The 24106-nt window shown below is 53.8% G+C and overlaps 7 protein-coding genes across 7 annotated transcripts; 2 read left to right on the top strand and 5 right to left on the bottom strand.

Moving 5' to 3' along the window:
- Nucleotides 1-548: 548 nt before the first annotated feature.
- On the top strand, nt 549-2579 carry AB675_10106 (putative gamma-glutamyltransferase YwrD; the record flags this gene model as incomplete). Its single annotated transcript, XM_018138853.1, has 5 exons — nt 549-734; nt 789-807; nt 864-1213; nt 1264-2226; nt 2307-2579. 5 exons carry the CDS (start codon nt 549-551, stop codon nt 2577-2579), a joined length of 1791 nt encoding a protein of 596 aa, XP_017996653.1.
- Nucleotides 2580-4265: 1686 nt separating this feature from the next.
- On the bottom strand, nt 4266-5986 carry AB675_10105 (uncharacterized protein; the record flags this gene model as incomplete). The annotated part of the gene is made up of 2 exons (XM_018138852.1): nt 4266-5373; nt 5469-5986. The coding sequence occupies 2 exons, from the start codon at nt 5984-5986 to the stop codon at nt 4266-4268; spliced, it is 1626 nt and encodes a 541-aa protein (XP_017996671.1).
- A 997-nt stretch (nt 5987-6983) lies between these two features.
- On the bottom strand, nt 6984-7865 carry AB675_10104 (U3 small nucleolar ribonucleoprotein IMP4; the record flags this gene model as incomplete). The annotated part of the gene is made up of 1 exon (XM_018138851.1): nt 6984-7865. One exon carries the CDS (start codon nt 7863-7865, stop codon nt 6984-6986), a length of 882 nt encoding a protein of 293 aa, XP_017996623.1.
- Nucleotides 7866-8243: 378 nt separating this feature from the next.
- Nucleotides 8244-11464, top strand: AB675_10103 (uncharacterized protein; the record flags this gene model as incomplete). The annotated part of the gene is made up of 2 exons (XM_018138850.1): nt 8244-9345; nt 9399-11464. The coding sequence occupies 2 exons, from the start codon at nt 8244-8246 to the stop codon at nt 11462-11464; spliced, it is 3168 nt and encodes a 1055-aa protein (XP_017996638.1).
- A 1830-nt stretch (nt 11465-13294) lies between these two features.
- AB675_10102 (tRNA (carboxymethyluridine(34)-5-O)-methyltransferase) lies at nt 13295-14955 on the bottom strand (the record flags this gene model as incomplete). The annotated part of the gene is made up of 3 exons (XM_018138849.1): nt 13295-14009; nt 14641-14765; nt 14851-14955. 3 exons carry the CDS (start codon nt 14953-14955, stop codon nt 13295-13297), a joined length of 945 nt encoding a protein of 314 aa, XP_017996590.1.
- A 1025-nt stretch (nt 14956-15980) lies between these two features.
- AB675_10101 (uncharacterized protein) lies at nt 15981-20222 on the bottom strand (the record flags this gene model as incomplete). The annotated part of the gene is made up of 3 exons (XM_018138848.1): nt 15981-16563; nt 16636-17220; nt 20140-20222. The coding sequence occupies 3 exons, from the start codon at nt 20220-20222 to the stop codon at nt 15981-15983; spliced, it is 1251 nt and encodes a 416-aa protein (XP_017996607.1).
- Nucleotides 20223-22764: 2542 nt separating this feature from the next.
- AB675_10100 (uncharacterized protein) lies at nt 22765-23477 on the bottom strand (the record flags this gene model as incomplete). The annotated part of the gene is made up of 2 exons (XM_018138847.1): nt 22765-23361; nt 23424-23477. 2 exons carry the CDS (start codon nt 23475-23477, stop codon nt 22765-22767), a joined length of 651 nt encoding a protein of 216 aa, XP_017996685.1.
- Nucleotides 23478-24106: the final 629 nt, after the last annotated feature.

The raw sequence follows: 24106 nt of genomic DNA, 5'->3' as shown, positions 1-24106 counted from the left end.
AATCACCTTGCCTTTGGCTGTTTCTCTCAATCACATATGGTCAGTATTGCTATCGCAAGACGTCCACATTTTGTACTTGAAAGATTGAAGGGATTGCCTAAGAAGGCGACTCCCAAGCCCCTGGGCTGTGGCAAGCGGCCCTATCCTTGTCAGCCGGTCTCATAGAAGGCCACATCCTCCAGACATGTCGGCGAAAGGTTCTGCCGCGGAGGAAGGACTTCTCCCCTCTTTTCTTCCTTTATTTTGCGAACTCCTTGCCCAGCCAAATCGAACGTCATGACGACCTTCCTTTTCTGCTCTTACCCGAGCACATGGCATGGAGATCTGCGCCTGGAAAGCGCTCCAGGAAGCGTTGCTCGGTAGTTGATATGCACTAACGTTCGTGTCTTTCTCCTGATCATTGTGCTTGACGACTTGTCGAATGCGAGTGACTGACTTGAGACGTCCATATCTTGCCCCGTGGTTGTGATTGCCTCGACTGAAAAGCACCTGGCCATAATATTACAGGACTTGTAATCAAAGCCCTACGCCGCATACAGCCAACTAACATGCCACCTGCCAGTGCTCTCAACCCACTGTCCGCCGCGGCGGTCCACCCGAAGCAAGATGCAGTGTTCGGCATGTTCCCTAGCAGGCGGAGTGTGGTCCACAGTACAGGCGGTATGGTGTCCTGTACACAGCCACTGGCATCGGAAGCTGGTCAGAGAATACTGAAGCAGGGAGGCAATGCTGCTGTAGGTCACCGAGGCCGTATGATTCTCTACTGGATTTGCTGACGAGATGCACAGGACGCCGCTGTTGCTGTAGGTGGGTCAATATAGCTAGAGACGCTCACCGATGCCCCTACTGACATGCAAGCACAGCCGCCGCCCTGAATGTTACAGAGCCAGCAATGACAGGCATCGGAGGTGACTGCTTCTGTCTGTTCTTCGACGCAAAGACCAAAGAAATCCATGCACTCAATGGCTCTGGTCGCGCACCCAAAAACACGACCGTTCAGCAGGTTCGCAAGGAACTAGGTTTAGCTGATGGCAAAAACGGCAAGATCCCGCAGTACAGTCAACTGTCGGTCACGGTGCCCGGAGCAGCAGCTGGATGGGTCGATACGGTGGAACGATTTGGGAGTGGGAAGCTGACGATGGAGCAAATTCTGACGCCAGCGATTGAGCTTGCTGAGAATGGGTTTCCTGTGAGCGAGTTTAGTGCTGCCTTTGTAAGTACTATGGTTGTCTTCATCTGTTGCATAGCTCATATTTGTACTAGTGGAAGAACAGCGAGCCATACATTCGAGACGCGTCGCCGAATTTCAGGGAGATCCTGAAGCGGGACAGGTCTTCAGAAAACTTTGTACGTGCACCGCGGTCAGGAGAGATCATGAAGACGCCGACCTTAGCAGCGACTTTCCGCACGTTGGCAGCAGAAGGCAAGAAGGGGTTCTACGACGGTCGAATAGCAAAAGCCATCGTCGATGTCCTGAAGCAACGCGGCGCCCACATGGAACTGGAAGACCTGCAGCACCACCTCGAGAAAGGCTCCGAAGCCCCCAAGCCGATCTCCTTCCGCTTCACAGGCCAGAACACTGCCAATCCGGGCCACCCAGCGTCATCCGACATGGAAGACCGCTACATCGAGCTCTGGGAACACCCGCCCAACGGCCAAGGCATCGTCGCCCTCATGGCACTCGGCATCTTCCAAGAACTCGAAAAGACCCAACAGATCCTCCCCTTCGCCCAAGAAGACCACAACAGCATCTCCTATCTCCACGCCCTTATTGAATCTCTGCGGATTGCCTTCGCCGACGCCTCCTGGTGGGTCACTGATCCCGACCATTCTCCGATCAAACCTGCCCAACTCACCGACCCAGCCTACCTCGCCGAGCGCGCCAAACTCTTCAACAAAGATAAAGCCGGCCGACACTCCTACGGCAAGCCCGGCAAGTCACCAGCCCACAACCACAGCGACACCGTCTACTTCGCCGTGACCGACAAAGACGGCAACGGCATGTCCTTCATCAACAGCGTCTATTCGCAATTCGGCTCGTGCATCGTCCCCGAAGGCTGCGGGTTTGCCCTCCAAAACCGCGGCTCGACATTCGACTTGGGGCCCGAAGACCACCCGAATATCTACGCCGGCGGGAAACGGCCCTACCATACCATCATCCCGGGCATGGTGACCCACGGCCGCACCTCGGTGCCAGACGATCGGCATCTGCACTCTGTGTTTGGCGTGATGGGAGGCTTCATGCAGCCCCAGGGGCACTTGCAGACACTCCTCAACATGGAAGTGTTTGGAATGAACCGCAACAGGCGCTGGACGCGCCGAGGGTGTGTATTGGGGCGGGCATGCCGGATCAGGGTGAAACAGGGGGTGCGACGGTGTATATTGAGGAAGGTGTGCCGGAGGAGGTGGTTGCGGGGTTGAAGGGGATGGGGCATGAGGTTGAGGTGCTGTATGGGATGGAGAGGGCGATGTTTGGAAGGGGGCAGATTATTAGGAGGCATGTGGATGCTGATGGGGATGTCGTGGTGTGGAGCGCGGGGAGTGATATGCGCGGGGATGGGTGTGCTATGCCGGCGTAGACTGTCCTTTTAACGCCTGCAATAGCGACACAGCTCCTTCTTAGTCTGCAAGGTTTTAAGTGGCAACGACAAAGCTCTGCTCGAGCGACTTCCTCGGCGCTGATGACATCGAAGTACTCAATCATAGTGGATGAGGACAGACTCGGTACTCGTATGCTTCCGTTCCTGATTCCGCTTCGGGCTACTTACACCTTGATTCCATTGTCGACTCACACGAATTTCTCCACAGCGAGGCGGCCATCGGCTTTTGCGGGCGCCTGAGCTCACTTCCCTCCAGGCTCCCCGCTCCCGCCGCTCCGTATCCTGCAAAAAGCGAAAAAGGAAAAGCATGTTGAGAGCTGTGAGGTTCGAACTCACGCGGACTTGCGTCCAGTGGAGAGTTTCTCTGCTTTGCCAACAGGCAAGCAAATACTTAAATCCACCGCCTTGAACCACTCGGCCAAACTCCCGCAAGGCTTGAAGTCTCGAAATTTTGAAATTTTGTGTGCATTTTTGGAGCGTGAAGTGGAGCAATTTTGCCTATCAATAATATATATATATTCAAGCTGACCGCGACAGGCTTTTTCACGATATCCATACGAAGTACCTCACGATGTGTCTAGCGATTGCTTTGCACTCAAAAAACGAGGCCACTCAGTTCTGGGTATAACTAGATTGCCAGAAGCGAAGAGCGCAATAGACGTTAGGCAAAGACTGTCATTATTCATTTCTGAATCACGCAGACATGCTCTTAGCAACGCGCGAAGGCGTGTCTAGACTCGATCAGGCTGTGACAGGGTCACGGAGTCACTTCTGAAATACACAGACCAACCCGTCCTCCCTGAAATAGAGGCCATCCGAATCAGTCCTCGCCACAGGTTGGGGATACATGTGCTCTGTTCGCAGACTGCTTCTCTCTTCGAGAATGCAGTGCACTTGCAACATAGACATGGTCCGCCTCGGAGGAGTGCAGCAGCGCTGGTCACTCGCACCCCAGCTTCGCTTGTCCCACACGCAGTCCGGGTCTTGTTTCCGATCCATACTCTTGCCCACCTCACTGTGTCGTCATAGATGAAGTCTGCACCACAGTCTGAACGTTGGTAGAAGTTGCGAACTCCTAAGTTGGAACGAGTATCCCGTCCGAGCTCTGGATCGACGTCGTGTAGTAGAAAACAGTCGTTGTCATGGTGACAGGTGTGAGGACAAGGTCTGCGTAGTAGTCCTGAGCGTGGTAGTGGTTAGAGAAGAAGTCAGTACAATTATTCCGCTGGGCCACGTTGAAGTCCCGGTCGTGTAAGCCATACCCCTCTCAGTCGAGGTGACGGTCGTGACAGTGTAAGTCCGGGTCATAGTGTTGGTCGCAGTACCAGTTGCAGATAATGACGGTACCACGGTTCCGCCCGAGAGTGTCTGATTGACAGTTACGCATAAGACACTATATTCAGTCGAGGTAACGGTGGTTTCGGTCTGTAGGGTAGTCTCGGCCATCTGAAGGCTCGCGTCATTGCCGGTCGTCGTGTCGGTCCTGTACAGATGTCCCCTTGGTTCAGGCCTGTCAGAAAGGCCGTGGGCTTCCATGTTTAAACCGAGAAGAACCGAGCTTTTGCTATCGGCGATGCAGCATAAGAGTCATGGGACCCATTTAGTGTCGAATGCTGCTCTCAATTTATGACAAGGCCAGATGCGATGCCGTGGCTCGTCCGCCTTTCAAGCATTTCTTGCAAGATTTCGTATCGATTCATTCAATCGCATCCAGGCGGTAAGCGGTAGCCCAACCGTGATCTCGCTGCGGCTCTTGCGACGCCATGTTGCGTCGCCGAGACCCCGTCGTAGACACTCCCAGAGCGCCTTGAGGTTGCGGAATGTCTGCCGACGGCGTCGTGACTGATTCGCGCCCACATCGGGCGTCTCGATGTCCGTCAGCCAAACTCCAAAATGAGGCTGTCCGCTCAGACTGTATGTTTTGCCATCTCGGTCGAGATAAGCGAGTATAACCAAGCCAGCATAGCTGCCCACGTCCACACTGGCTGGTCGCAGCGGGTTGCGCAGGTTGAATGGTTTGGTGAAGTACAGATCATACTGTACATCAACCAGAACCAAACACCATGGCTGTGCAGTATTTCTGCTATGCGGTGCTGCGGCTGCTGGCAAGAAAATATGCTTGTTAGAACCGCTTGACTCGGCTATCGTTCGCGTGCCAGCCAGCTCGAGCTCAGGGCCAAAAACGTTGCGAGCTTCTTCCATGGTGGTACCCGAGTCGACATTTAGTGCCCCAGGATCGAAGTTTTGCCTAGTCAAGCTGCTATCGTGTGGCTGAAATCGGTGGTCCATCTTGGGACACAGTCGTGCATGAATGAGCCTATCTGGGTCGCGGCCCTGCTCTGCCTTACTGATCTGCCAAGTCCGCAGAATCGTGAAAAGCGAGTGAAGGTTGGTTTTAGTCTCGCAGCAGTCCAAAGCCTTCGATATGAGCTCCGGAATGCTTATCTCGTAGTCGATGGGCAATTTGCGATGAGTCTTACCCTGAAAAAGCGCATGGAAGGCGTAGATATGATCTCTAGGCTCTGCGCAGCGCAGATTTGAGAAGTCGTGTATGATCGATTCGAACGGCTGTAGCTGCGGGTACGAGTGATCAGCGCGGCGGAGGACGTTGAGCATTGGTCTTAAGCGGAAGCGAACGTCGCTAGGCGCACTACGGAAATGCCAATCATTGAAGTCAGCTGTATCAAGAAGGCCGTCCCATAGATCATCCAGATGTAAGGTCGAGACGCCGGACTGGAGGTGTACTTTCCTCGCTGTCGTCAGCTCTTGTACACTGTGGGTACAATGTCATGTCAGTGAAACCACTCGCGACACGAGGAGTGCGTTGCCAGCCAGCTGATACCTTCGAGGACTGGGGTCGGCACTCACATCCATGCTCTCTGCCAATATTCGCAAGCAGCCAGACTCAAGAGGAAATCAAGGTTCCGACCGTCGTGTACCGAGTACTTCAGCAGTTTGTTGCTGTTCACACGGTCCCGGTGAAATTGCTTGAAGCCAAGATCTTCCCTACCTAACCAAGCACGTACGGTAGTTGCTGACTTGTAGATGTCGGTCATCATTCTCACCTGGCTGTTCCGTTCGTTGACATTGTGCTGGTCAATACAGATGGCATCGATCCAAAATGCCGAGGCCCATCTTAGCTGATTGGCGACGTGGAGGAAGTCATGCAAATTGTGTCTGACGTGAAAAAGCTGACCATTGATGAGGATGCCGTGGAGTAGAGTGTCGTCGCCCCAGACATACGACAGGGCTTCGTATCCATTTTCTGCTGCTTCTGTCAGGGGCAGCGAGATGAGATCGTATTGCAGATCGGGGGTCTGGCTGGAGGGGCCGCGGGCTTGAAGCAGTCTTATCCAGCCTGTAGGCAGGGCCGTGTGATGGAACATCGTGGACGCCACAATGTCCAAAGGCTCTTGTACAGCGTCATTGACATCGTGGTGGGAAGTTTTGGGTATGCTTCTACGACGTCGGCGAATATGTGGCAAGTGGTAGTAGAAGCTCAGGAGCGGAAAGCGGAGTTTTGAAAGAGAAATCTGGTCTTGGCGCATGGTAGGCCAGTCTTATGGCGGAGATGGAAGGATCTATTGCCTCTTGGGAGAGGCAGGGGCTGTCCGATTGCAAATCAGACAGAAGAAGTCACGATCAAATAGTAGACGATGACACTACAGGCACCCCAGAGGCACCGAGAGAGTCGTGCTCTGGCACAGGAGCATCCTATCGAGAATCGGATCTCGCATTGATTTATTTCCCAGTCCCTGGACGTCACCGGCGTGCTTTCCAGCGCAATTCCTTTGCTGCAAACCACGCTGGAAGGGGCTTGGAGCTCATCGCAACCCCAAATGAACCAGCTCGTATCTGCTGCTCCTGCCTGTCGCTGCTATTGCGATTGGGCTGGCCGACTCCTTCAAGTCTCTATCACATCCACTGCCGTCCGCCACTTCTGAAGGTCTGCAACCTTTTCTGTCGTTTGCAATACCCATCACTCTCCAACACCGCGCGTTAGTGAGTGTGGTGGGAGCAAAGCCCGGCGAGATCATCGAGGCAAGGCTTAAAAGTTTGCGTTGAGGGCGAACATTTTTCATATCATCGACACGCCCATATCAAAGACACGACAGCAACCAGCCGTCTTAGGCGTGGACTTGCTGATGCATGCTTCGGTCGGACGGCACATTTCTGTGTGAACCAGGTACCCAACCTGTGCGGTGTCGACCAGTGATATGGGACAGGGCAGCTTGATGGAGAGGCCATTCGTATGGGTTCTTACTGTGCAGTGAACTCCATGACAGACCGGTTTCGGGAGTCCTTGCAGAGGCGAAGTCGTTTCGTAGGGTCGAGAGAACTTATTCAGCGCCCTTGTCAAGCAAGGGACGGCCGAAGACTTGTTCAAAGATAGCTCTTCTTTCTTCCGGTGCGAGTGTACTGTGTCAAAGCCCACTCCTTCTCGCCTCCAGAGTCTTTCTCGATTGAACCAGTGCGAATCTCGAAAGGCCTCATGCTGAATCGTGGGCCGACTTCAGCGAGCTCGATCTCTCGATAGGACGTCTGGACGAAGACATGATGGCGAACCTCGATAGTATCGTCGTTGTTCTTGAAGGTGATGACGCGATTGCCGACGCGATGTGGACCGTCTCTGGGCGGCCACAGATGTTTAAGGATCTGGACGAGCCGCTTGCCCAGCTTTGTGGTGAAGCCCTCGAAGATCAGGTGTGGGTATGCTTCGCTGACTTTCGAAGCCTTGTCGGCTTGAGCGATGTCAGCCCTCAACATGACATTGTGTAGCGAAAAGCTCGCCGTCGGCCCATGCGGCAGGTGTGAGATGGTCATGGCCGTGGGAGTGCCTCGATGCTCGTGGAGAAGGATAATGTCGCTGAGTTGTGCAGCTTTGGCACTGTGGACCAGATTGGGCAGGATAAGGCCGCCTCGATTGAGACGGATCGAGGTTGGCAACATCAGCCGGATCTCTTTGCTGAAGGTGCCTAGTCTTGTGGAGGGCGATCGACTGGTCGTGACTAGCGGACGAGGGTCGATCAGGCCACTGAGGGCAGCATACTCGTCGTCGAGCGATTCTTGTGCCGCCTCGAGGCTTTCGTCATACTTGTAGTCCTTCCTCAGCTGCTTGTCTTCAGCCACATCCTTCGAGAGACCTTTGCCGGTTGCCAGTGACTTCTTCAATAGTGCTCGTTTCTCCGCGATTGAGGCATCTCGGAGTTGGAGCGCTCGTCGATGCAGGTAGTCTCGCCGCTCGCGCGCTTGCCGTCGCAGCATCCTAGTGAGTCAATCCTCCCTGGACACGCGCTCTATGCGCAAAGATCTTGAATTTTGGAAGGAGCAGTGACGGTTGAGGAAGGTGATGCCAGCCAGAATTTCTTCAAAATGCGGGCAGTTTAGCCGAAGTAGGGCCGTCAAGGTATCTTCAACTTCTCCAGACTTCAATATGAGAACATATCACACTCACACCACTGCTCAGCCTATTCTGCAGACAGCGAGCAAGTTTTGCTGGCTTCAGGAAGTAGGCGCACCAATAGCGATTGCTCTCTTGGGACAGTGAACTGCCTGTACCTCAGATGAGCGGCCTCACACCAGCCCGTCTCCCCCCTCACGTTCTTCCTTGCCTCCTCTAACAAACACATCACTACCGCCACTATGGATCCATTCATGCGAGTCAGCAACCACATGGTCTCCAACAGTGCCGCTGCCATCAATGCCGACGACGTCTCCACCCTCGATCCCGATGAGAGTGTCTTGAACCTCGCCAAAGGTCCACGTAGAAGACAACACGATGACGAGTCTGACGGTCCGGATGACGATCTTGAGAGCCTTGCTACCGATGCGATTGCAGGCCAGCGACAAGTCCAGAAAGTCGAAGAGGAGAAAGAGCTGCCACCGCACAGCTGCGCCTATTGTGGCATTCACAACCCAGCCAGTGTAGTCAAATGTCTTGCTTGCGCTCGCTGGTTCTGCTCTGCACGCGGCAACACTTCTTCCTCTCATATCGTCAACCACCTTGTGCGTGCTAGACACAAGGAAGTCCAACTCCACCCAAGCAGTTCCCTCGGTGACACAGTTCTCGAATGCTACAACTGCGGAACCAAGAATGTCTTCCTTCTCGGCTTCATTCCCGCCAAATCCGACACAGTGGTCGTTCTGCTCTGTCGACAGCCATGCGCCGCCATGAACTCGACCAAGAAGTCCACCGACATGAATTGGGACACTTCACGCTGGCAGCCACTCATCGAAGACCGCTCTTTCCTCTCCTGGCTCGTCGCACAACCCACCGACCAGGAGCAGCTGCGTGCTCGACATCTCAGTCCTCAGATGATCGCCAAATTGGAAGAGCTCTGGAAGGAGAATGCCGCTGCCACAGTCACTGACCTCGAGAGAGGCGCGAATATTGACGATGAGCCTGCTCCAGTCCTCCTACGCTACGATGATGCATACCAGTATCAGAACGTCTTTGGTCCTCTGGTCAAGATAGAGGCTGACTACGACAAGAAGCTGAAAGAGAGTCAACAGCAAGACGGTCTGATCGTTCGATGGGATCTGGGTCTCAACAACAAGCACCTCGCCAGCTTCGTTCTCCCCAAGCTCGAACTTGGTGATGTCAAGCTGGCTGTTGGTGACGAGATGCGATTGAAGTACACCGGCGAGCTGCGATCAAACTGGGAAGCGTCGGCTATGTCATCAAAATACCAGACGGTCGAAGCGATGAAGTCACTCTCGAATTGCGCGCCAAGGGCGACCACAAGTCCGTACCTACCGAATGCACTCACAATTTTACTGCCGACTATGTCTGGAAAGCCACCTCCTTCGACCGTATGCAGTTCGCCATGAAGACCTTCGCTATTGACGAGCAGAGCGTTTCTGGCTACATCTTCCATCGACTGCTCGGACACGAAGTTGCCGCTGCACCAATGAAGACACAGATGCCCAAGAAGTTCAACGTTCCCGGTTTGCCAGAGCTCAACAGCAGTCAGATCAATGCCGTCAAATCAGTCCTACAGAAACCTCTCAGTTTGATCCAGGGTCCTCCAGGTACCGGCAAGACGGTCACATCAGCTACCATCATCTATCACCTAGCCAAGATCAATGGCGGTCAGATCCTGGTCTGTGCTCCATCCAACGTTGCTGTCGACCAGCTCTGCGAGCGCATTCATCGTACTGGTCTCAAGACTGTTCGTGTCACAGCCAAATCCCGCGAGGATGTCGAATCATCCGTCCGCTTCTTGTCTCTGCACGAACAAGTCCGCATGAACGACAGCAACGTCGAATTGACTAAGCTCAACCAGCTCAAGACTGAACTTGGCGAACTCTCTAGTCAGGACGAAAAGAAGTTCAAGTCTCTCACCCGTGCCGCCGAGCGAGAGATCCTCACCAATGCTGATGTCATCTGCTGCACTTGCGTCGGTGCAGGCGATCCACGACTGTCCAAGTTCAAATTCCGAACTGTCCTCATCGACGAGTCGACTCAGTCCGCCGAGCCAGAGTGTATCATCCCACTGGTCCTTGGTTGCAAGCAGGTTGTCCTCGTTGGCGATCACCAGCAGCTTGGTCCTGTCATCATGAACAAGAAGGCTGCCAAAGCTGGTCTCAACCAGTCGCTTTTCGAACGTCTGGTCATTCTCGGCTGTGCGCCCATCCGCCTCAACGTCCAGTACCGCATGCATCCGTGCTTGTCGGAGTTCCCATCCAACATGTTCTACGAAGGCACTCTGCAGAACGGCGTTACCATGCAACAGCGTACTCGTCGTGATGTCGACTTCCCTTGGCCCAAGGCCGATGCTCCGATGATGTTCTGGTCCAATCTCGGTAATGAAGAGATCTCAGCTTCTGGCACATCCTACCTCAACCGTACCGAAGCCTCCAACGTCGAAAAGCTCGTCACTCGCTTCTTCAAGGCTGGAGTCCGTCCCGCGGAGATCGGCATCATCACCCCATACGAAGGTCAGCGCAGCTACGTCGTCAGCTCTATGCAAGCGGCTGGCACCTTCAAGAAAGACATGTACAAGGAGGTCGAAGTCGCCTCAGTCGATGCTTTCCAGGGCCGAGAGAAAGAGTTCATCATCCTGTCTTGTGTGCGGTCTAACGATCATCAAGGCATCGGCTTCTTGAGCGACCCTCGACGTCTCAACGTCGCCTTGACTCGTGCTAAATCCGGCGTCGTCATTCTCGGCAACCCGAAAGTCCTGTCCAAGCACCCTCTCTGGCACTATCTTCTCCAGCACTTCAAGAACGCTCAATGCCTCGTTGAAGGTCCATTGACCAACCTTCAGATGTCTCTGCACCAGTTCAGCCGTCCTAAGCAGGCATACCGTGGTCCTCAACGCTTCCAGAACGCTTACCAACACGCTAACAATATGCTCAACGGTGGCCGCAATGGTCATGCTGCACGTAGCAACTACAACGCTGATGGTGGCTCCGTTGTTGGCTACATTCCTGATGATGTCTCGAGCATTCACTCCTCTGCTATGGGTGGTGTTGGTGTTTCGGCTGGCTACCCTCCCATGTTCCAGAACTTCACTCCAGACACTTGGCCCGGACTGGGTCTGCACAACCAACGTGCCAACGGCAACAAAGGTCGCGGTGTTCCGGGCAGCATTGCTGGTGAGTCTACCGTGCCCACCGAGTCAGATGTTACAGGCAGTGGTATCGGCGGTGTTGCTCTCGATCAATTGTCGATTCACGACAGCCAGAAGGGCATGAGCTTCAGCCAGAGCGATCGCATAAATCGTTATGTCGAGAATAGTGCTCCTGGTGGCGGCTATCGCTCTGGTGGTGTTACGCGCAGCGGCAAGCCGATGCTCGACGAGGATGCTCGTAGTGAGAGCACTGCGTTTGCGAGTCAGGTTGGTGGCGGCTACGATTAAGTGAACGGATGTTTGCGATGACTTGCTTCATCACTTTTTCGAAATATCGTCTTTCGCATCCAAGTATGCATTCACAAACGCATCTCAAGCGCTGAGTGTGTTGTCGACCACCTCTCGACCAATTCTGCCAGCACCGATGTGGTGTCTGACTGTGGCAGATGGAGACCTAGCTGTCAGCATGGGACAGCTTGAATCGCCGTTCCGGCCAGAAAGCTCGCCACGGTGACTCTCCGCACAGTCTGACTCTGTTGTCACTGTGCCACCGGAAACACTGCCGAGCATCGACTACTCAGGCCCAGTTTGTCTGCAGCGTCTGCGAAGCTCTCAACTGAAGTCAGTACGCGTGAGGGCACTGTCCTGCTCAAAGACTTTGTCCGAGGACGAAGTGCTAGACCGTCGCCTCCGTTACGATGACGAATATCCAGCGAATCGGATCGGGATCTCAACGGAAGCCGATCGGGCAAGGCAGGCAGCAATGGGATCGGAGGAGGGCAACATCGCAACAATCTTGCGCATGGATCTTATGGTTTCAGCTTGGCACTTATTTGGCTTCTTTCTCGGACGGTCGTTTCGACGTCCCATCCCCTTCTGCGGCTGCACCGATAACATCATCGACTGTTGGACGAACTTGCATATGGCGAGGTCAAGAACAGCCTCGATCATGCAACGCATGCAGAACGCGTCCAATCTTTTTGCGTGGTCAGAAGATCAGTCAAATACGTTCATTTAGTAGATAGATCCATAGCGTGCTCCCCACGACATCATGTCATGACTCAGAGGCGAGACTGGTCGTGTCTGGAGCACAATTCCAACTTCAGTCATTCGTTGAATATGTCGATCTCTCACAAGAAGAGCTGTTCCCTCTCCAATCGTTATACATGGTTCATTGACCGCTCCGCTCGTCGCAGCCGCCTGACCTGACCAAACTTCACCACCTGTCATCACACCCTGCTCTCCATCCATCACAATACTGTGACCCAATCCCCATACCACTGTCTTGTCCTAACCTGGACTACCCTCCAGCAGTACGGCCGCTCCCCTAACGCTCCCCACTAGTCCAATCATGTACAAACGCCCTTGGCGATCCGCCAGCAGACGTTGATTACGCTGGCCGTAGCCATCACGTGCGCCAGGGTGCGCGGTGGCGGGAAGTTGAGAAGGTAGACTGGGTAGCAGACTACGCCGCAACTATTAGCTCGGAGCCTAAGCGAAAGAAAAAAGAAGGCAGCAACTGCAGAACTGAAGCTGTGTCGAGCCTGGGCAAAGATTCTTGGCGGAGTTGACGCCGGTTGACGAGTTCTGCTCTGGGAATGTTGGGCTGGGTAGGTGGTGGAGCGGCGGGAGGACACGACACGAGAGGGCGGACGAGGAAACAGTGAAGGGGGGAAAGAGTGGAGGAGGAAAGAGCCGAGGCCGAAAGAAACGGGAGGAAAGAGCGGAGGAGGAAAGAGCGGAGGAGGAAAGAGCGGAGGAGGAAAGAGCGGAGGAGGAGGAAAGAGCGAGGAGGAAAGCGAGCAGGACGAAGGACCAGCAGAGGAAGGAGCGGAGGACAAAAGTGCGTGAGGCGTGAGAGAGACGGAGAAGGAGCGGGGTTGGCGGAGACGTATCAGCAAGGACCGAAATGGGAGGACCTGAATGAGGCGGGGAAAGCTAATGGGAACCTTGAGTGTGTAGCGAAGGCGGAAGCAGACGAGAAGGGCGGGAGTAGGAATAGGCGGCGCGGGGACGAATGGACGAAGAAGGTCAGGGAACTTCGTGGATTTGATAAAGCAAACATCGCCTTGATGCAGGCAAAAATCACCTCTCGGACATTCGGACGAGCAAAGTCGCTCAAGAGGGCTCAACAATAACCCACCAATTATCTCGATCATACCCCCCCTTCACCACGTTCCCGCCCGCTGCTTCACACTCGCTCTCAAGCTCGCCTTTTCTGTACAGGTGGTAGAATCTGTTGTAGACTTTGTCCTCACCACCACCTCCAGTGGAATCACTCTTACCTGACGGTTCATCATCGGCTTCAACATTGTGTGGTGGTCCAGCGTTGCTTGTAGTTGTAGTCTCCGACGACGCCCGACTCGCTTTCGCGGAATCCTTCAACACCCACGGCACAAGCACGTCCTGTGCGTCGCCATCTTTCCAGCCTCGCTTGCTAGTCGCCGATTGCTCGAGCGCCCACACGAAGATTAGCGCTTGGCCTAGCCCTGCGCCGGGTGTCGGAGGCGGTGGAAGCTCGTTGGTGGGAAAGGTCGTCGATCCTAACTCGGAATGACCGTCGATACTTGATGTTGGTGGTCTCGCTCTATGCTCGTCAGGCTGGTCTGGCGTACTACGACGCAACACATCAAGAATCGCCTTGATTGCAGCCACCCTCCGCTCCGTAGAAGACAGGTGATGAACGACAGCTATGCATATCGCAAAGTCGAAGGCATGTAGAGGATGCGGCAGTGATAGGCTGTCTGCGACGACGACGTCCTGCCGGCTCACACCGGTACCCTCGGAACGAGTCACCTGATTCTGCCGAGCGAGCTGAACGAGATTCGTGGACCTAGATGAAAATGTGATGTGTCAGCTGCAATGCCATGAACATGTTCTCATGCACGTAGGAGGAGTTTGTCGTGCCGCTGTCAAAAGCAGTTCATCGCTAAGGGCTTGCATTATGCGGCCAAGTGAGTCCGTTGCTGCCCAATGTGGTCTGGTGCAGCGGTATGAAGGTAACCGAGGTGCCTCGTGATGCCCAATGAGTGGGCACTGCCCATGAACGACTTGCATAAGGCATTCGCTTAATGTGAACGGGCTTGTACGTAAACGCGTGCTGGGTAAGGTGATCCTTCGGAGGCGGGAAACTTGGAAACGGCGGTCAAGCGAGACTGCAACGTCGACTCGAACGAGTCCGGCGAGGTCGTTGGCTGATAAGGGCTTTGCAAGAACGGATGCAGAGCTGGCCTCGCCTAAACGCCGATATTCTGTAGGTTGAGCGTGCCCGGTGGTCGATATGTTTGCTTGAAGAGAACGGGAATCGTCCGTTCAGGAAGCCGGCACATCTGAGTTGGTGCGGCGCACCTTGGCAGAGAACTGATCTGTGCAATGTGTCCGTAGAGTATCGTGATGATTCGATACTTGGCGTTACGAAGGGAAGCAAGATGCACCTTTGTGCCGAAGCACCACCAAGAACTCACCGATCAGAGCCGACAATGAACACATCCTGATTGACGTTCAGGTACTTCCCATTTCCACAGCCAACATCAAGTCCGACGGAACCGGGCCGTAGCTGACGCAGAAACGCGTCGACGACTGGCCATGGCTACTACCATGATTAGTTGCGGCCATGACTCGGGAGATGGAAATCGAACACCTTCGCAGTGTTGAGAGACTGGGGAGAGGCCTACCTTGTATCGCGTAGAGCTGAAGTGCGCAGCAATCGAGTCGTATACGGCGTGGACGTGAGTTTGCTCGTAATTCAAGGCGTCGTCATTGTTTGTCGCGTCAGTCATCTCGAACCGCGAGACTCAGACATTGCTGCTCTCACTCCAGCGATTCCTTCCCGGATATCGTATGCCCGAGGTGAAGCGACAGTAAGCACGAACGACGCGTGAAATGGTGTAGGAGATGAATCAAACTTTTGCTTGTTTTCGAAGAACGCAGACTCGGTCATCCGGCGTTATGTCTGCCAAGATATTTGTCCAGCTCGTGCATCTTCAGATTCCTACCGCTACGGTCGAAGCACACCAAGGAGGCGCGCATAGCGGCATCCGCTCGGCAATCCCTAGGGGAATGCTGGTCGGCAGGAGCGTGGTTGTACGTCATTCGCCCCTTCACTCAAACAGGCAGGAAATGAGATGGCGGTGAAGGAGCAGTCACGATCAAAGCCACGAGTCGACCCAAGAAACCACTCACGATGCGACACATCATCGCTTTGCAAGGTAAATCGATAGAACTTTTTGTAAGATGATATGATCTTCACTACTTGAGGTATAACTTATTGTACAGTGTGTCATAATATTTTCCTTGCATCCAGCGCTAGGCTTTTCGCCCGTGGCCTCTGCAGGCAATGCAATTCAAACAGAAGAGCGACAGATGATACGAGGGTGATTAGAGGTAGTAGTCGATTGCGTGCAGCCTTGCGCACGGGTGGCGGTGGTGATCAATGGCAGACGACCGAAGGTGTTGCGGCGCGCGGAGAAACCGCGATGCAAATGAAGTGCAGATGCGAAGTCGTGGATATCGTAAGTTCTTGTTGTACAATGTAGGAGTATCAGTGTTGGATGTGTAGTACTGAAGTGATTAGGAGGCCCGGCCAAAGCTTGTTCTCAAGTCAACACAAACGCTGACATGACTTGCACGCGTGGAACATTGTTCGAGAACGAGCTGAAGGCCGTCCAGAGATTATTGTTGATAAGTTGTTCGAGGATGCAAGGATGACGCCGATCTATGCATGGGGTATTTTGGTATCAAGTTGAGGCGACGGAAGTGCCTTTGGGGTATCTTAGTAGGCCGTGATTTCTAAGTATTGGGAAGACTAGTAGCGGTTGCCGTTGATGTCGGATCGTGAGAAGTAGCCGTTGGCTGCAACTGCAGGCTGACCTGGGGACGGAGTCGTTGGTCTGCCGCTGTTGAGTGCTCCCGGAGGTGGAAGGTGATCGAAGGCTGTACCTGTGTGGTGTCCGGCGGGAGGCAAGCTGCGACGGCCTGGGTACTCGGAGTACGGGGAGCCTACACTGCTTGGTGCTTGATGACTCGGAGGATATGAGGAGGGAGCGAACGCAGGCAGCCCGGCGGTCAACTCGGCTAGAGAAGGCAGCTGCTGTGGTTGACCGGACTGCGACAAGGCCGGTCCAGAGTTGCGGCGATGATGATCGAAGGTGGCCAACGATGCGGGTATGCTGGGCGGCATTTGCATATGAGGAGGGAAGGGATGTCGCACGCTTATGGTCGGGGCATTGGGATGTTGAGCAAGGTTGCTGGTGTTGGCGAGCGTGAACGGCGTTACTCCAGCCCGTCGGGCCATTTCATGCTCGCCCATCTGCCAGTGCATGGCTTCGGCAGCTCGCCATGGGATTGCCATCTCTTCGGCTATCCGAGACCACATGTCAGCTTTGAACCTGTGCCACATGTTAGCTGACGTTACAGTAGGACAGGAATCGGGGACGATGTAACGATCGGGTGAAGCGTACCTCTCGTAAAGTCGTGCAAGCTTATTTTTGCGGTCTTCATCCCATTCACTGCGACGTTCTAGATAGTTCTGGTAATGCAGTCGACACGATATAGCACTTCGGCCAGGCAGATGCTTTGAGATGTCTTCCCATTTCATGCCGTCGCCTCGCAGCTGGATGATCTTCGCATCCTCATCAGGTGACCACTTTGACTGCTTCTTGGCCGGAGACGTGGTGGGCAATTCCGCTGTTGATGCAGCTCGCTTCAGTGACTGAGGCTGTGGTCGAAGACTTGATGGCGATGGACTTGTGTTGCCAGCATGAGGCCCGGCATGGTTGCTAGCGTTGTTGGCGCCTATGGGCAAGTTGGAACCTGACACACTCGACCGGGTTGTTGGAGAGGCTGATGAAGAACGTGCCCGGTTGTCCTCGACATCGCCCTGTCTGGCGTCTCTGGGCTTGAGGAGGAGTGAGATATCCACGTTTGAAGTCGTCTGTGGGGGAGAGTAAGGTCGGTCGAGATGATGAGACGAGGCCGTGCGTGTCAAGATTTGGGTAGCCAGCTTGGTGGTGTTGAAGGTTGTTCGCTTGAAAGGACCAAGCGAACTGTTGGAGGGGAATAGAATGATTATAGTAGATTGATGATGTCGTTCGTGTCGTGCGTCTAGGTTAGGTGCGGTTCGACGGTAAATCGTAGATTGAATATGAAGCGAGATTCACAGAACGCGCAAGCGAGAGGTGGGCTTGTATATGGAACATGAAGCGTGTAGTTGGCACCCAACCAAGGCATCAACGACAGAGGTAGCGGGCAATCCTTGGAAACAGCATGACTCCACGATCAGGTACTAGCCTGCCATGCTTGCAATTAAGTGGAGCACTGGTAGTGAGTCGCGACGGACGGGACCAGGCGGTGATAGATGGGGCCATTGTCGTGAACAATATCTTTGACGGACAGCCACTGCCTTGTTAGCGGAACATTGCGTGAGCGAATGATGTGTTTTACGGAGAGTGGTCCACGATGATTCCCCAGGTCGACATCCATGAAACAATCATCACCTAGCTGGGTGGTCGCAGTAGCCGCCACGCCTGACCCTGTAGAGTACTGGGTGAAGGATTCATCACTCACTTACGAGTCAAGCTGACCTGTCGAGCTGAGCAAGGGTCGTGGAGACAACCCACTACTTTGTGTATGGTGTCCGAAGCTCCGGTGCGGCTTGTGGAGAGGCCAAGAGCCACCATAGAGTGGGCGAAGGGCGAAAATGCGCCGGTGTTCTGGTCAAAACAGACTAGGATAGATTGCGTCAGGACGAGTGGTCAGATGTCGGAGAACAGAGTGGACTAGTGATGAGCGGTCGGTCGAAGTCTGGGACAGACTGGTTCGTGAGATTGGGGAAGCCGTTCGCGTAGGCCGAAGAAAAGCAACCTTCAATGCATGGTCAGCAAACATGGACCTTCACTGACGTGCATATCCGTTGGGTAGGCCGTTGGGTATTTTCATAATTGCGATTCTGTCGGTTTGCTTGTTGAGGTTGCAAGTCTGAATGAAGTGCTTTGTCCGTGCGGACAATTGATGTCAAACTGGCTGTGGAAGCAATCTGCGCCACAGAAGGCGATATGGAAGATTCCATTGCCTTGTCTCATCTCATGCACCACGTCGCAGCAGGGGGCTGCTAGCGCTGCTGGATTATGATGGCATAGTAGGCCCACTGCATCGTTTACATCAAATGGTTTAGCTATTTTCAGCCAGCATCAAGACGAGGGCACATGACCGATCGGGAGACGACGTAGAAGAGCTTGGTCTGAACGCCAAGTAGCAATGAAAACAGGGCTGATCCATTCCAAAACATCTTCGTGATAAAAGTGATGCGTAGTGCCAAAGTCAAAAGCAACCCATACGCCCACATGCACAGCTCGAGCACGACAGCGTTGTTGCCAAAGAGCGGTATAGTGCTTCGAAGGCCGCCCAGGAGGTATCAAAGTCAAACTTGCATGACTGGTGCCCAAAGTGATTGAGGTCATGAGCAGTCGTGTATGCAGGCGAGGATGTACCTCGGGCTGTTTGCTGCACGTTCCTTAGCCGGGCGGTCTGGCAACTGTCTGAGGGTGTGAAGTTCGTCGTTTTCACCGCTCCTGTAGCTATCACTGGTATGGATATTCCCGAGCGATTCACGAAGCGAAGTTTGCAAACAGGAAAGGTTCAGAGGTGGCTGTTTGAGGCTAGGATCATCGCGTGCTAGCACGGACCGACCGCATGGGACGAGGGAGTTGGAGCTGAAGCGGAGAGCTGCATCGGACGAACAACGCATACTTCGCCGCTTGCTACTGCGTGGCAGACTGAATAATTCTGATGACGACGGCAGGAATGCGGATAGCGGCAACGATGATCATGGATAATCACTTTCATTAGAGTTGATTGTTTGATCAACTGCTGGTAGGAACGATGATGGAACGGTGAGGACACCGCTTGTTCATTGCACAGATTCCCCAACCCCAAGTCTCGAGATCTCCCTGCGCATCGGGAATTTCCCGTTTCTCGCAACATTGATTCCCGGGGTTGGATCTGCCTCAAATATCGCAATTTTTCCGTTCTTCATGCTCGCCAAATTTTGGTGATCACGGCATATGCGATGCAAACATCAGCCGTTGCTTTCTAGTGCCTGCTCTATCTCAACAAGGCCAACACGACTTGAGATTCATGGAGTTCTGCTTACTGAGTCCTTCGCGGCAACCTCCCTATCGCTCTGGATCTATCGGGAGTGTACCGCCGACACAGAACCTTATCATCCATGCTACCCATGTGCTCGCCTACACTACGCCGGCGCAACTGGAGTTTGCATAGAACCTTCGAAATTGCTTCCTTCATGATCTGGCTAAAGTGTGTCAGCCAATCTCGTTATCGACAAGTCCCCGTTGTGTTAATTTCGTTACCAATGCGGAACATAGCCCGACAGCGCCTAGGATGCTGGGTCTTTGTACGATGATTAACACAGGGATCAGAGAACAATTCGAATGTTCTCAGGAGCACGCGAAAGCAGATTGCACGAACGCACGCAAAAACGGACTTCGGTGTTCAGCCTTCCAGGCACAAAGGATCCATCCCATAGGAACTGACTTTTCGCAGCCAGGACTTGTTACAGCACTTTGTCTTTCTGGTGCCTGACGCCAGCAGATCTTCGCGCAGGCTCGTTGTCAACTACCCTGAGTGAATCGCAGAAGATCGTCGCGGTAAGCATGCACGCAATGGTGCTCATGTCGACCATCACTGCGACCAAGTTCTGTTCGTATTGAGGAGATCAATCGTGCTGCCCAGCTGTCAATGCTTCAGCTACTGCAACACGCTGACTCGCTAAAGCATTGTGTGTATGCTTTCGAGATCGACCCCGTACAATAAGGTTAACTCTCTGCGACAAACGTGGATTTACGACGTATTGTGACAATCTTGAGCTTTCAGCCACACCAAACTCTGTTTCCAGAATCTGATGTTTCAGGTTTTCTTGGACATTCGAAAACACCCTAAGTACGTACGTGAGCCATCCTTTGTCGGCGTCATGCAGGTTTTCCACGCCACCATTTTCCTGCAAGGTGCCCGCCACGACCGCCACGTGCATTGTGATTCTTCGAGGTTCCGCGTTGCCGCCTGTTCAACTTCAACGCGGGTAGCGGCACGTACCTTCTGCCGCATACGCTGGCTGTTCATGATGTCAGAGGAATCGAGCTCATCACCGCGAGCATTTCCAGTATTCGAAACACGCTAGGCGTGTAGACCTTCGCAAGTACAGCTGAACCCAGCGATCTTGGTAGCTTTGTCGCCATCATAGAAGCCTACGCGACGACTCAGCAGCCTTGGCATTGACATCTCGACACCAGCTCAGCCATCTGCATGGTTCCCGGCTTTGTGCGACCTCAACAGGCCAGCACCGAATCTGAAGGAAATCATGGCTTTGTTACACCAGCCCGACGATGGCTTCGGGCGTCCATGCAGTCCCCCATTGGTCCGCCGTCGCGCAGAGTACGTTCTGCACGCTTCCTGGCTCCTGTTCGAGATTGACATACAGAAACGTGGCTCGGTGAGAACGTCGTACGAGGACAGCCATCAGACTGTGCCTGAACTCACGATCATGATCGCTGTGGGTTGCTTTCCTGATCGATGCACACTTGCGATGGCGTGTGGCGTGTGTGCGACTGTCTGAGCCAGAGAACTCGGGCAGTGGAATTGGGTTCCTGGATGCTGACGCGATGTGTGCTTTCCGATCGACCCGACTGGCGAGGGCCGTCACCACGGCGGAGCTCCTTCGAATCAATGTGGTATAGCACGGCACCCTCGAAGTTGTTGGGTCCTGCGACACCCAACACTCGGCTGAACGGTCTGTATTTTGCTTCGTATGCTCGCATTTCCCCAGCTTCTGTTTCCATTATCGAACGAGCAACAGAGTCAATGAGTCGTCGAAAGCTGCACGTCTTGACAATTGGTGTGTACTCCTGCATTAGCTTTGCCCACGCCGTCTAGCACAGCTCGAGCGCTCGAATGTTCGCATGCCTCGTTCGCCAGACCAAAAACACACCTCGGAGCAATTCTGAAACACAAGCTGCTCGGCTCTCGGACGCGGGGTTCCGAGGTTTTAACAGTTTGACAGCTGCAGGCTCACCAATCCAGAAACACCACAGCGCAAACATGTTGGCTGTTGGAGAAAGGAGCGCTTGTTGCTCGAGCTGCAAGCTGGTGATGAATCATGCGCGGCGCTGCTCATCACCTCGGCAAAAGTAGAAGCTCCAGCGCAGAAACGATCGCCATCTCGAGCAACAGCACAACTGAAGATACCACATCGTGTTCGTAGGTAATAGCCCCAAAATCCCCGCACTGTCAAAAGTCGTTCATAGACGTGGGTAATCAGGAGTAGGCAAGATAACGACTAGGCACACAGCTAGTCGGTTTGATCACCTCAGCGTTCTCCTGTTTTAGCTCGATGCGTCTGCATCAATCATACGGAGTAGACCATGCCACCTCGTATATCAAGTATCACACCATGCGAGGTGCTCGGTAGGAGAATACCCAGCACGCTGCAGAAGATGTTGCCCCGAGCAAGGACAGTTGAACCCGCTGAGGAGCACCATATTCGTCTGAGCAAGCCAGGCCGGTTCTAGTAGTCGGTGCGTGCGGTGCACTGCGCGCCGACCGGGAAAATGGCTCCGCCCGGGATATGAGGACTCGCGGGGCCGCGCCGTTTTGTGACCCGACCCCAGATCGTTGCTCAGCTGACAAAAGACTGGGATAGGCTTGCTATCGATACAGGCAGGGACGAGCTGTCTAGCAAAGTTCTCGAACGATTCGCAGACGAGCAGGACCTGTTACAGCAACGTTTGAAACAAAAGCAAGGAAGGCTGGGTCATCTGAGACCAGGTCAGCCAGCGAAAACTCGGTGAGCCAAACTGACTGTATCTTTAGGCAGCCAGGTTCCGAGAGGCAATCACGGCGACGCGCCAATTAGACCCTCACCGTAATTTGGGGCGGGATCGCCGACGACCAATGCTTTCCATGACATCTTCGACGAACCTGAAGCCTGCTAAGCGAGCGATTTCTTTTCGTAGCATGCGGAGATTAGCTGGAAGAGCGGTGGACTTGATTTTGATGCGGTGACAGCATCATCCAGAGGTGAGAATAATCGAAGCGGTCAGAGGACTTTGATCGAGTTCGTCATTTGGTGTTTGATGAGTGTTGGAATGGTTTCCGCCACATTTCGCTAATCTATTGCGCCCAAGTTGATAGTCTGGACTATTGCCGCTAATCGACGTCGCATATCGTTGACCAAGCCTTAGTTCTGCGTATGTTTCGACGACTTTCGCGTGTCGGCCTTATCGCGGTGCTGTGAAACGCACCAAGGCCATGGTGACAGTCACAACAAAGACTGATCTCGTGCTGAGCTCCCAAAAATGGCGAGTAATCCTGTTCGTCCTGCGAAACGGTCGTCGGTGTAGCTCGTGTTCCTGAAGAAGGGTCTGAAACCTACGCAGTCGGCGTAGATTACTCTAAGACGGGAGGTACGGCCCCATCTTGGCATACAATGGTGCCTGATAAGGTAGCGTCATCGAGTTTAGTAGCAGTTGCAAAAACTTGCAGATGATCTGGAACGCCAGGCTCGGCACTGGTTCGGGCTACGAGTCAGTGACTTGCATATTTGGCGTGTTTGTGGGTTCTTGCGCGGTGCGGGGATTCGGATCGTTTTCGCCGAATGCTGACGGGTCTCGTTCTCTGTCAGGAGACTGTGGCGCGTTCGAGATGAAGATGACGCTAGGGTTTCCTTGTTCTGGAAGATTGACAACAGGAACGGATTGGCTAACCCCAGTGGCTTCGTCATCGTTGACAACAGGATGTTCGTGGGTGGAAGCGCTAGTATCCTCTGCATCTCCGAATGTGTCCTCGAGGTGTCGTTTCAGATACTCGTCGAAACGACCTTCAGCACGATCCTTCATAGCCTGTCGAGATTGTCGTTGCCATGTCTGCGTGTAGTGCCCTTCCTTGAGATCGTTCTTGAAGCGAGCGATGGCGCGTTTCATGTAGGTGTCGGAGGCAATGAAGTCGACCTCGAGCGGACATGTGTACTTTCCGGTCTCAGGGTTTGTGACGAATAGTCTGCGACCTTGTGGCAGAGTGTTGATGATGTCGCGCTGTTCATCGGCTGAGTAGGATTCCCACCCGGTGACACATGTCAACAGGAACGCTTGGATGTCGGCATTGACGACTCCGGAGGACTTCGTCAGATTTTGGACGCGCTCCAAGAGCCGGCAGACTTGGTCGGAGGAGGAGGCTCGACCGTGAACACTTGCGGCTTCTTTGGATCTCTCCTAGGTCTGTCGGTGGCAGGCATAGCTGCTAATACACAAACGGATGATGGAAGAAATGTGCTGGAGGTGTTGAGAATAGTTACTGATGATGGGCTCTCGTTCCTCTGTGCGGACACTTGGATACTCGCGAGGCAGTTGCAATCAACACATCTCACCTATATGTGACGTCACATCTGCCTGGTGCAACCGCTGGAGCAAACAAAGGAGCTCTTGCCTGTTGCCTGAGATTGTTCTGTGAATGCTACGACTTCCGTGCAATTGTTGGAGCAGAAAATTCTGGGCACTCCCAGCCACCAGGCATGACTCTTCCAGGCGGCCTTCGAACACCATTTCCACGTCTTCAGTGTTGCCATCTGTGTCGTACGTTGGGTCCTGGTCGAGCCAAAGGGTGACCTTGCCGCAGGGAGGCCTCTGGCCTTCTTCTGATAGCTAAGCTGCTACGAACAGAGGTGAAAATTGGGCTTGGAACAAGATTCTCGCGTAACGAATACCTCGGCAGATAATCACGTGATGAGGTCATCTGACCAATTGACGCGCTTTGTATCAGCTCCACAGAGCCCGCCCTGCGGTCATCATTTGAGCCTCGTCGTCGGTGGTCGTTGCTGTCATGCGGCATCCCACAATAGTCGCCGCAAAGTCGTCAGAGTGCGCT

Source organism: Cyphellophora attinorum (genome assembly GCF_001299255.1).
Source record: "Cyphellophora attinorum strain CBS 131958 chromosome Unknown Contig29, whole genome shotgun sequence".
In the NCBI taxonomy this organism is placed as follows: domain Eukaryota; kingdom Fungi; phylum Ascomycota; class Eurotiomycetes; order Chaetothyriales; family Cyphellophoraceae; genus Cyphellophora; species Cyphellophora attinorum.
Note: the sequence above shows the minus strand (reverse complement) of the source record. Positions and strands in the feature narration are given on the sequence as shown.